Source organism: Gymnodraco acuticeps, unplaced genomic scaffold (genome assembly GCF_902827175.1).
Source record: "Gymnodraco acuticeps unplaced genomic scaffold, fGymAcu1.1, whole genome shotgun sequence".
Lineage (NCBI taxonomy): Eukaryota > Metazoa > Chordata > Actinopteri > Perciformes > Bathydraconidae > Gymnodraco > Gymnodraco acuticeps.
The window spans coordinates 2,294,959-2,307,793 of record NW_022989982.1 but is presented as its reverse complement, the minus strand read 5'-3'; the positions used below and the strand labels follow the sequence as shown (position 1 = coordinate 2,307,793).

At 38.4% G+C, this 12,835-nt stretch overlaps 1 protein-coding gene across 3 annotated transcripts in view; it reads right to left on the bottom strand.

Moving 5' to 3' along the window:
- The window catches only part of col11a1a (collagen, type XI, alpha 1a), a 68,141-nt gene that overhangs the window by 33,322 nt on the left and 21,984 nt on the right, over window positions 1-12,835 (bottom strand). For all 3 annotated transcript variants that reach the window (XM_034211953.1, XM_034211954.1, XM_034211955.1), the window contains 19 exons: window positions 12,667-12,708; window positions 12,477-12,539; window positions 10,686-10,760; window positions 10,449-10,532; window positions 9,225-9,281; window positions 8,053-8,106; window positions 7,885-7,938; window positions 6,804-6,857; window positions 6,589-6,642; window positions 5,261-5,314; window positions 4,801-4,845; window positions 4,553-4,606; window positions 4,396-4,440; window positions 3,826-3,879; window positions 2,927-2,971; window positions 2,454-2,507; window positions 1,135-1,179; window positions 447-500; window positions 292-336 (listed from right to left, as the gene is read on the bottom strand). In XM_034211953.1, the coding sequence (XP_034067844.1) occupies window positions 292-336; window positions 447-500; window positions 1,135-1,179; window positions 2,454-2,507; window positions 2,927-2,971; window positions 3,826-3,879; window positions 4,396-4,440; window positions 4,553-4,606; window positions 4,801-4,845; window positions 5,261-5,314; window positions 6,589-6,642; window positions 6,804-6,857; window positions 7,885-7,938; window positions 8,053-8,106; window positions 9,225-9,281; window positions 10,449-10,532; window positions 10,686-10,760; window positions 12,477-12,539; window positions 12,667-12,708 (1,032 nt within the window). The remainder of the gene's footprint in view (window positions 1-291; window positions 337-446; window positions 501-1,134; window positions 1,180-2,453; window positions 2,508-2,926; window positions 2,972-3,825; window positions 3,880-4,395; window positions 4,441-4,552; window positions 4,607-4,800; window positions 4,846-5,260; window positions 5,315-6,588; window positions 6,643-6,803; window positions 6,858-7,884; window positions 7,939-8,052; window positions 8,107-9,224; window positions 9,282-10,448; window positions 10,533-10,685; window positions 10,761-12,476; window positions 12,540-12,666; window positions 12,709-12,835) is intronic.

Here is a 12,835-nt window from a genome sequence, read left to right as displayed (position 1 = left end):
GAAAGTTTAGACAAACCCTGACATAGTGCATGTGGATTTGGATGTGTATTAAACTTTAAAGTCTCAACTTGTCCAAGCAATTTTTGCTGGATCAACTTAAAGTTTCTGCTGTCATCAGTGGTAAACATATTTAAATAATCTGCCTTTACAAAGCTGCAAAAATCTTTCTGGAATTAGTTTTTGTATTTAGATTCAAATAAACAATGTCAATTATAACCTTTGTTGCTGCTCAGTGGCTATAATCAATTGAGAAAAGATGGGAAAAAACGTGGCATTTTAAAAGGTTTATACCTTCGCTCCCTTTCCCCCCTTAAGACCACGGACACCATCAGCACCCTATTGGACAGAAAAGATGGATTAATTAGCATCAAAATCACAACAGAATTCAATACAAGTAATTACAAATAATCCAATCCAATGCCCACATAATCAAAGTGAAACCGTACCTTGACACCACGAGATCCAGGATAACCAATAGGACCCTGTGGACCTGATGGACCCTGTAGAGTAGAAATCATTGCATGGTCATGATAGTCAATGCTTTACTGTGGTAATACGACAGGTCTTTAGAGATGTAGGGGTGTGCCACTGCATGTCTTCATAAGCATAATGCAACTTTGAGGACTTTGTATGAAATAACTTTAGGTTTTCAGTTGTTCTGAGTTTATATTATATTTCCTAATACGTCATGACGAGTTTAACATTATATCCACATTTGTTATGAAAATGTTGATTATACTAACTGTACTATAAAATATTAATATTCATCCATGAAAAAACTCCTGAAGAAGTATTACCTGATCTAAATGTAAACAAAAAACGAAATTAAATTTACAATATCGCCTCGTAACCCTAACTATTTTTGAATTAACATTAATTCATTAGAAACAATACAATTTGAATTGACAAAAAACATGTTATTCCTTTCTTGAAACCTAATCTCAATCGCGTTATTTTTCCTAATGCAAGAAATGTTGGTAAACGCTAAAGTGACACACATGGTACATTATCCTGTAAACACTACTGTCAGTACTTCAACTGCACTAAGACATCTTGGTAATCTTCCCGATGTAGCACACACACATGCATATACATATCTTACCAAATTATTTCTAAAATATTAAATACACTTACCAGGGCTCCTTTCTCTCCAGGTGGTCCCTCTTTACCAGGATGACCCTGTAAAATAAGCAGTCACAAAGTTGTTAAAAGTGCTCGTTACAATGATGTGTTGGTCGTAAAAGCTAATCTCGATTGCATAGCAAATCTGAGAATGACAGCAAACACCATGCAAGGAGCTCACTAACCAATGAACTGTGTTTATGAAACTCACACAGAGGAATCTATGTATACCTTCTCTGGTTGAAAACCATTTAAAAAGGACTTGGTCTGATTCACACCAACAACACAGGTGTTTTTCTCTTTTCTGCTGCACAAATGTGATTGTTTGTGTGGTGGCCACTGGTGGTGTCAAAGTGATGGGACAGGTAGGCATGCCCATTCTGCACACACACATGGAGTCCTTCAGCTGTGAACACCTGGCACCTCCAATTTGAGGCGCGAGGTTGAAGCAGAAGGCTGTAAATCACGAGGCTTTGGGGCCTGAGGGAAACTAAGGGCTGCCTGCATCTTGAACTTAGACTCCTCTCCCAGCGAGGGGAGAGAGGGAGGAATGACATGAGCTGCAACAGGTCGAGAATAACTAAACTCAAAAGGCACATTTCTTATATATTTGCCTTGAGAGATTTCTGGGGGCATAGAAGTATTTGACAAGAAGGCTCTGTGTGTGTGTCATACACCAAAAGGGTAAACCCATCAAAACGAGTGTCCATAGTCTATATATCATACATAATTGTATTTTGTTAGATAAAACAGTTTGCAAACCTTCTTAAGACATATAGTCTAAATGCATTGTTATACTGTATATCTGAATACATTTCTAGATGGGGATTTGTTTTAATGTCAAGATCTTTAAAATAAATACATACTATAAATTAAGATGAATAATGTCAATTTTGTTTATAAACTGGCTGTTATCTTTAGGAGAGCCACTTACACCATGTTACACTATAAGCTAGGGTATCCAGCAACTTGTAAATTAAAATAGTTTTAAAAAGGCAGGACTGTCTATGGAGTACACAATGTCACAAACTACCTGACCTGCACTCCATGCTTATATATTGTGCAATCGTTTGATAAGCATATTACAGGTTATCAAATGTGCTTTGAAGAGGTCATACACAGGTCAGCTCTGTGTTGGGAACCGTAGGTTGAACTTGAGCTGAACCTCTACATCCATCACTTAGCTTGCTGATTTAAAAGGGATTATTGTATCCATTGCATGTATACTGTATGCGAGAGTAGTGTCTGAGGTTTGGGTTGATTTAATGGGACTTAACGGTGACATATTTCTATTTGTGTGTGTGTAATACTGATATACTAAGAGCACGCACAGGAGGTCCATCAGCTCCAGGTAATCCAGCCAATCCCGACCTGCCGTGAGGTCCCTGTATGGAGAAAAGAAAAATACATATAAGTTCAAAGGTCAGAGGTTACTAGTTTCAGAACACTATATTACCTAGGTCTATTGAGGTTTAATTAAGAGTATCTCAGACTTACAAAAAAGCAAAACATAAAACATTTTAGCGTTAATTTCCTTTGTTACCTGGAGTTGGCTTTAAGAGAGCAGACTGTCACTGATTAAACGTAGCTAATGAAATGTGTTTTGCTTAACATAAAAAGCAGGAAACGTAATGCCAAGTTGTACTAACAATAACTTTGATCTTTTAAAATGCTAATAATTATCCGCATACAGTATGATATATGGTGTAAATTAAACAACGTTAACTCATTGTGACACATATATTGTGCTCGGATTTTATTTGTACTTTTTCACATACTATAACAAGAAATAAAGGTTACATACTTTTTCCCCAGGTGGTCCAATAGGGCCTTGGGGGCCAGGAAGACCCTATAAGAAAGAGTCAATAAGAAATGAGTCTGTTGCTATAGTTACGACACACATACAAAGTATTCTCAAACACACATACAAGTTAGATAAACAGAGGAGTTTGTTGGAGCTGTAAATAGTTGAGCTAGTAAATGTTTTGTGAGGCTTGTACCTTTGTGTGTGTGTGTGTGTGTGTGTGTGTGTGTGTGTGTGTGTGTGTGTGTGTGTGTGTGTGTGTGTGTGTGTGTGTGTGTGTGTGTGTGTACGTGTGTATGTGTGTGTGTGTGTGTGTGTGTGTGTGTAATAAGGGGGGTATGTAGGCACATTAGCATCTAGCATGCTTGTGATACTGCATACACAGCATTTCTGCATGTTTTTTTTCAAATATGTGTTCCTATGTTGCTACCTTGTGTGTGTGTGTGTGTGTGTGTGTGTGTATGTGTATGTGTGTGTGTGTGTGTGTGTGTGTGTGTGTGTGTGTGTGTGTGTGTGTGTGTGTGTGTGTGTGTGTGTCGCAGGGGTAATTTGAGGCACTGAAGCTTGCCCCAACAGGTGTGGCAGCTTTGCAGGAATTCCACCAACATGAATACGATGCTTTCAACTGGATCAACCCCAAAACATTCCCCTTTCCAAGATGAACCCCTGAAAAATATTTGACTAAATGTGTTTGGGGGGTGCGTGCATGTGTGTGTGCATAAATCTAAAGCAAATCTTATTTGCTCTGTGTGCGGAGTTAGTGGAGCACGATATAAACACTCATGAGGCACACAACATAATGTATCTGTGGCCACTCCACTGTATAAAGAGATTATGATGCATTTACAGGCAGTGCAGTTTGTATATATTCCTTTGTCATGTATGATTGATTTGTTCACCTGTGTTCCAGGGATTCCTTGCTGCCCGGGTGGGCCTGGCTCGCCTTGTGGTCCCTGAAAAAAAATGGAAAATGTCAAACACAACAGTAGGCCCAGACTAATCTGGTTCCCAAAAACTGCCACATGAATAACTCACTAATTAAAGTCATTGTTAGCGACCTGATGGGTACCATAATGTTTGAGGATCAACCTATTCCACAAATGATTTGACGACATAGTTTAAACAAGTGTTTTGGTGTATACTACTATCACTGCCTCATTTACTCCAACATGAATGCCTGTCAGTTTGCCTCTTAACTAACTGGGGCTGTGAACCTATTCTATTGTGTCCTGATGTGATCACTTTGTTAAATGCTTTCAAAGGCTTGTTTATTTATTAGCTGTTGCACATTTCAAACCTGGCCAGTTAAACTTGCCACACTACTTTACTCCTCTAAGATCTGACCTTTGAACTCCAGCTAACTAAGACAGTGCAAAAACAGTCATGTACAGCTCACACATCCCCCTGAAACTCTGCCTAGTGAGTTTATCAAGCAACATATTTATCAGTTTAGTAAGTTGTGTTTGTACCATGTTTCCTTTTGGACCTGGAGGTCCGTCAACTCCAGCAACACCCTGCGAAGGACAGGTGAGAAGAGACTCGTGAATATCTTATATATACAGTATATATTGTATCCATTCATAAAATGATACCAGGGATAGGTATGTTAAAGGGAATGGTACGTACAGGAGATCCAGGGGGTCCGGGAGAACCGCGAGGTCCCAGCAAACCTCTAGGACCCTATGAAAAATCAGAAGCAATGTCTTGTATGAATGAATACATTTTATCAGGGCAATTGTGTCCTCTGGTGGATACTTTTATCAATGAGAGATCAGACATCATTGTGATGTTAGGATTGAAGACGATTTTGTTCCAACACATTATAATCACATGTTTTGGATAGCCTGATAAAACCAAACCAACAGCAGCCTTACACTCTCGCCAGCTAATCCTCGTGGCCCAATCTCTCCATCCTCGCCCTAAGGGTAGAAAAAGGTCAAAGGTAAAAGATTACATGTATTGAATTGGTCTTTATCACACAGGGTTATTGTTTCATTTAAACAAATACAATCTGAACAGTAAATATCTATCACCATATTTAGTCCTCAAAGGCCTGTATTAGGTAAGGCTTATTCTCAACCTAACCAATATTATTGAATGCAGTAACTGCCTGGGGGTGGAGGTGGAGGTTATTGTGGGGTAGTTAGTTTCATAGGGAGGAAAGGTTAAACACAAACCCTCCTCCTTCCAAGTTAATAGTCTCCGCCCAGCTGCCGCTGCCTGAGGGCTGAGCTGGCGGACCACAGCTAAAGGAGCTGACTGTAGTGGTTCCTCTAAGTTGAGGGCAATTTGCTTATAATTTATCAGGGTTTTAGTAAAACAAAAAGTACTTACTCTCTGTCCATCCTCTCCAGGGGATCCTGTGGGTCCCATTGGTCCTAGCTCCCCCTGAATAGAGACAGATAAATAATAACAGAGATGAGAAAAAGAGACAGATTTAGTTTAGTTTATCATTTTATGATATGGGAATAAATCAACTCTGGGCTTGTTACCACTTACCGGTGTAATACTTTTTTCTTTCCATTTCTTACATATTACTTTACATATTCTGCCTAATACATTGTTTTCATTTTTAAAACTCAATAATAATGATGCTGTATCTCATTCAATATACTTTCTAATCATACTGTTTTACTCATGGGCCCTGCCGTGGTGCCCTTGAGCAAGGCACCGGGCAACCCCCTTCCCCCCACACTCCCATTGCTCCCCGGGCGCTGTACAATAGCTGCTCCTAGTACTAGACTCCTGGTACTAGGATGCGTTAAAAGCAGAGGTCAAATGTCGCTGTGTGCTCTGCATGTGTGACCATTAAAGAGGGTTCCATCCCTCCCTTTCTATTCTATACGTTAATTGTAGGTTACTTAAAAACCTTCATCATTCTTGTGTAACGCTTGTGTTTTGTTGTTCATATATGTTGCTATTGCATCTCCCTAATGTAGGATTTGTAAATATCAGTAGATTTGATCAGGCTCAGTCATAAAACATACTTGATTTATATGATTTATATGTATCCGCCCTCCACAGTGAAGTCCTCCCTGCATCCAACTTTATAAACTACAGCTTATTTTACAAACTTGGAATACATTAAATATGGCTAACCGGCTTTGATACAAAACTGTCATCACATTCTTCCATGTAACAGTTAATAATGTAGGCATATTAGTGGAATGAAACAAATTACAACTTCTCGTTCCATACTTTCCCCCATGTCATTGCAGTGTTCCCTCATCACACTGAAATGTATGCAACTCACTCAACATGATCTCTGACTAGTGACCGCAGCCAGATATATTTCATTTCATATATTTCATCTAAAATGCTTGCCCTCTTAAAGCTACCCAACCCTCCAGTAAATCATAGTAATCTAAGAATACAAATCCCCAATAACTAAAGGATTTCATTTTAAGGCCAATTTTGCGTCTTATCAAATGAAGAAAAATGTTTTTGCTCATAAGCTTTCATAAGCCTAAAAACATCTACAGGAGTAATTTGTCAGGCGAACACTACTCTGTTGTTCATGAGGATTCCACAAAACAAATCTGGTGTATTATTACTTTCAATGGACATATTTCACAGGTATCCTATTTCAGTGGAATCAGTAAAGGACTTCAAAAACAGTTCAGTTTGATCACAACTGGTCACAACTACCATGCTTTACTTACCCTGTGTCCCTTTTCACCAGGCAGTCCGGGAAGACCATCAAAGCCTCTGTCACCCTGTAAGGAAACACAGCAGAGGATGTTACCAGACGCACAGCACCATCACACATCAAAGTCATCATGCACTGCACAATGCAGGGAGCAATGCTGTATGACAGTAATACACTATTTCTTATTAGTGACATAAACATGAACAGTTGTGTGTTGTCATGGGTTACCTTGGATCCTGACTCTCCAGGCATTCCACGGGATCCGTCAGCTCCGGCACGACCCTGGAAACATTAGCAGAATAATTACACATCTAGATAAAGTCTTACATTTGTTAGTGGTGAGTTGAAGGGAAAAGCTTTTAAGATGATAAGAAGTCGTTTTATGGTGTTATTGTTGTGTTATCTGTTTGGCCATTTCCTGATGGTTGGTTGGGTTGTGCAGGTCTTGCCAGAAATATGAAAAATGAAATCTGTCTAAAGCATTAGATAATGTTGGCACTAAAAGTGCAGGTAATAGAGAAAAGTAATGCTGACTGACACATAATGGTGTTAAACGACGTATTAAACTCAATATACAAATCAATGAATCAATCAAGAGGTGTTACTAAGGAAGAGTGGTCATCTGAAGCCTGCTGCCATTATAACTGCTGATAAGAACAGTAAGCACGCAAAAAAAAGACAGACGAAATATATTTCTCCTTATATTACTCGGATTTTCTGTTGCATCTGTTTATACAATCCTTTGAAACAATAACCTTTTCCATTTGTATTCTTTAATAAAAGAAGTAAGAACAACTGTACCAATAAAGAAGGAGATGAACAAGTAATTAATGAAAATTCACATAGGAAATACTTGCCATCATATTTAATGTCGTCAAAATCAGCGGCTTTGTGAATAATACTTAACAGTCATATAAACATTCAAAAAAACTCCTTTATGGTTATGAAATTGTCATTTATATTTGTAACTGTTCAAATAAAGTGTTTCCTAATGTTTATTAGTAATCAATTTGGTCAAAAGTTTAGCCATGCAGAGGGGCTGCACTATGCACTATCTTTGTCCCAAATCCAAAGCCAGTTTTCACATTTTGGCATTTTCAGACAGATTTGCTGCCTGGCCATTGATCCGAGGATTGGAGTGCAGGCCTTTAAGCATATATCAAGCAATTATTTGTTGGATTGGAAATAAGCCTCTCAGCGTTTGAGCAGTGACCACAAGTACAAACAACCACGCAACAACAAACACAGAGACATGTGAGCACACACACACAGAACCGTGAGAGTTGAGCAGGTCAGCGAGTACACTCACCCTCTTGCCAGCTTTGCCAGGTTGTCCTGCAGGCCCTTGGATGCCACGGGGGCCCTGTACAGACACATGAGGACCACTTAGTGACAGAGAACTAATAACCTGGGAAGTTGCCTTCAATCGCTAGTGAGGGATTTAATGTTTGCATTATTAGATAGATCAACTCTTCACCTGAGGACCATGGTCTCCACCTTCACCTTTAAGTCCATGAGAACCAGGAAGACCCTAAGAAGAGGAAACACAAACCAAACATTAATACTTTGTATTTAAATTGGGAATGTGCAGTTTGCTACAGGGACGAGAAAATAAAAATTGCGCAAATTAAACAGCAGATGGCGATGTTTAGCTCATTCTGTTCTGAAAAATGAATCCACACATTCCTGTTACTACAGAAGCATGAAGTACCTGAAAAAAGTGATGACATTCAAAGACAAAAGGATACTTGAAAGTCTTATAAAGCACTCTTCGATGAAAAGTTTCTAAAATAATGGATTATTTGCCGCTGGCACAAGCATTGATGTTATTTGGATGTAGAACTGAGTGTTTCAAGTTAAAAGACAAGCATCAACAAAACAGGGTTTCTCTTAGCATATGTTATACTTAGGTCTATAATGCAGTGCTACGTTTAAGTTATGGGAAGAGAATTGGGGAATATACAATAATCTGTCTGCGGACAAGTGTGGATTCAAAGCTGGTGTTTTGGCAATTACAGACAGAAGTTTTAAAATCATAAATAGATTGAATGTCTGAAAATGTGGGTTTTAAACATGTTATCAATCAAAAAGGAAAACTTTTTGGAGATGTACGGTACGGTACATTTCAGCAGCCACATATTCCTTATCTCATCCACTTTGCTTTGTATCTATTTATTGCCATATCATTTCGGATCATTTTTCTCGGCCTTGAGTCTGAGGAGAGCAGATTTAACAGAGGGTAATTCTTGTGTCTTTTGTATGGGACTTTTCCTGCAGATAAATAGTGGATCTTGTATCAACAAGCCCAGGAGAAAGGAGGAGTGATTTTCTTGGCAGCTGCTTGCCCCGGCACACAGGCAGTGTGGCCACTGAGCCACCAACCATTAATACGACAACACTTCTCAACTGGTTTCTGGACTCTTCCAATACATTGTCCTGAAAATGCTAGGATGGTCATTCTTAGACAATGCAGAACTGTCGACAGCGCGTTTGAATAAACATAATTTTTTTCAGAAATATTGGTTTGTGTTTGATAAAATGATAATACCTATCACATGCACCTATCACAGCATGAATAATAAACAACTGGTGGAGAACAACAATTGTGTATTTCTAAATTCCTACAAACAAAAGAAAAAGCAGACTTACCACTGGTCCTGATCTTCCTGTCAAACCCATCGGCCCTGAGGGTCCCCTCATGGCCAGCTGTAGGTCAGAGGCACAGACAAGAACAATGTCAAAGGTCCACTAAACCTCATCAAAAAAGTAATTGTATATCCATTTTTAGAAGGAAACTCCACTTTCCAAATTGATCACATAATATGTGTTTTCACCAGTTTGTATAATTGTTCTCACTTTTATAGTTTTGTTCCCTTGTACGGCTTGAATTTTATACACAATAACTTGTTCATCTTAAAACGATATTAATAATTTCGATGAACTCTTCTTGCATGTTGGTGTTACGTGCCTAATTGATTCTGTCATTACTTCCTTTTTACTTTGAGTTATTGTTGTTGATAAGTATTTACTGTTTTATAACAGAATCCAATCAAGGAAAATAAATATATGATGGCTAATATAAAATGTGTTTAATGTGGTGGTGTCCAAAATATATGTTATTGTTGGCATATTAGCAATTACATATTCCAATTGGACATTTACCTTTAAGCAAAACTTTTATTTTTTTTACAAAGATATATCTTTTATTTTGTAAATCTTGCTTATTCTGCTTGCATAGTGTTTAAAAAAGGTTCTTCAGTGCAAAACATGCACAACAATCATTTCTTAATTGATCTATATTTTATAACAAGGTAGCCTATGCAATTACTTTTGGTCTATGTCGTATTGTATTCATTCTGGATCATTCTTTAATTGCTTTCTAATGATGTTGATTTAAGGTAAAGCAAACTCAGTGATTTATTTTCACAATGAATCTTTTTGTTTACTGTGGTCTTTGACTGTGTAATTAATGTGGGATATTTCACATTAATCCAACAGCTCTCCTAAATACCAACACCAGATGTTCTCCCTTTCTCTTGACCGCCCACCTCCTCTCCCACATATGCACAAAGACATTTTCTACACCTGTTGGTTTAGCCCACCCGCAGGTTGAGAGACCCTAAAGTATTTTTAACAGTCTCTCCTGTCCATCTGTTCAAAGTGGCCTTTTTATGCTCTTCAGCCTGCTTGGCATGTCTCCTTTTAGCCTTGCAAGGCCAACTAAATGCAGTTTTCTCCCCTCCCCTCGCCACCAAAATACTGTCTCCTTCATCCTTTCCCCCTACAGCTGTGTGTAAGGAGTGAGCGGGGGTGGAGGTTTGCCCACAGCCCCTTGGCTTCGCAGTGGCTTTTTAAATGTCCTTTTCTACTCACTCTGGCCTGGGACAGGATGGCCTGGGCCTGGGCTTCTTGGGCTGACACAACTGGACCCTTCTCACCATCCCCGCCAAAACGGAACTGTTAAACACACACAGACATCAAACTGTTTATCATGCTGTTTATATGAATAATTCAGGAACCCAGTAATGCAACTTATTATGGAATTACTGTATATTGGTAACATATTTAGGTAGCTGGCATGTTTTCGTTTGCATTATTCTGAACACGTACTGGCAGCATTAGCATGGTACCAGGGGGTCCTGGCACGCCATCAGCACCAGGCAGACCAGCACGACCAGTAGGACCCTGTAATACACAGGAGACAGACAGTTTATACAACTTTCTTTAGATTAACTGTAAGATTTGTGTAGGAAATATAATATAAATACAATTATATTTTTTTTAAAAGGACAACATGATGATGTGGAATTGGGTTTCCTCTTCTTGATTGTCAGTGATTTGAAAATTTAAAATGACACATCTGCTTGCATGTATAATGTACCCGTTTTCTTTCTGAAATAGCTGGATACAAAAACTGACATGTTTTAAATTAAAGCCGTCTTACTTTCTACCCTGCACTGTTCTACATATGCACTTTTTATTTTTAATTGTTATTAATACCGATTATTAAAAAACACTCTTGATTGCTGTTAGACGGTTCAACAACAAAGACTAGTCAAAATGAAATAATACAACAACAAATTCTTAGAAATGCTGTGTTGTTTTGTTTTTTTAAATGTCCCTGATCCGATGTTGTTTTCGTTTTAAATTGTGTTGTGGAAGGAATATCTAATATATAATGGAAACACAAACATGAGGAGACACACAGATGAAGCTGTAAAGGCTGGAGGTGTGCTGTTTGTACATTTGATTAACATATGCTCCTCCTCCATCACACAGACTGGGCCTGTGTATCTGTAAACCACGCTATGTCTACAGTCAAAAAACAACATCCTTTTCCACTAAATCTGGTGCGCATGTTTGTGTTTGAGTGTGTGTTGCATGTTTGTGTTTGAGTGTGTGTTGCATGTTTGTGTTTGAGTGTGTGTTGCATGTTTGTGGAGCGTAAAATATGGATACCTCTTACTAAAGGAAAACCAGCCAAATATCTTTACTTATCTTCTAATCCTCCAGAGGCCAAAGTAACTGGTGTGTAAAGGGTTCAAACTCACCCACATATTTTAGGACTCGATTTCTCGGGAATTATGTGCAACCATATTACGTTTTAGTATGAGCAGTAACAATTGTGAAAACAAAGGATGTAGTGGAGCTTGTGAATACCAAATCAATTAAATCAATTCTGTTTTAATAAGAGACACATTGGAGTGCTTTGTTGAGCATAATGGGGGATTGCAACGCTTGTTTGTGTCAAATTTGACATACATTTAAGCCAAGGTATGGTGATTGTCGAACTGTTGAGCAATATTCACTGCTCCTAGTACTAGGATGGGTTAAATGCAGAGACCAAATGTCACTGTGTGTGCCGTGTGCATGAACATGTGTGACCTTTAAAGAGGGTTTCATCCTCCAATTCTATCTATCTATTCTTAACTGCTGTCCGGCAATCAAAAAACATGTTCTACGGCCATTTGGAGTCAATAGTTGTATTGATCTTTATTTTAATGCAGCACATACAGCACTTGGTTACTTATCTTTTGTTTATCAAATTCATTTCTGATAAGAATGTCTGACAGGTGACGTTTTGAAGGGATGAAAAATGATAAATTGAATAGATTATTGTCTGCAGTGTTAAATGCTAACACATGGAAAGTAACTAGCATGATTTCAATAGATAATATCAATTAACTTTAGCAGCACTAGAAGGACATTTATTTAAACAATACGCAGCTGAGTAAGAACATTTTATGCAATTATTAAACATATATATATACTACTTACACAAATGTAATTTGACATATGAGTCCTAGCATGGATTAGCCATGTGAATGATCTTCCAGTTTGACCTTGGTTGGATTATTTTCGAACACAATAAAAATAAAAATAAATAAAAAGACCACTCACCCTGTCACCAGAATCTCCAGAAGGACCTGGGGGTCCCTGAAGGCCTGAGGGACCTGGAAGACCCTAAAAAGACAACGCTCAGTTAGCACACCACTAGCATGCGATCTTAATCAATTCTGACAGCAATGGTGTATAATTACGCCCCGGCGAAGAACACTGACTGATATTGATGTTTAAACAGTATACTCACATATGGGCCTGGGGGTCCAGGGGGCCCTTCAATCAGCATGCCCTTTAAAAACAAACATTGTGTTTCTCATCACAAACACTGTCCTGTGTAACATCAGGCAAACTGCATGTTTTGGGAGTTTCAAATGATTATATTTATCATTACTTACTTATTTTTTTGCAATTTCCAA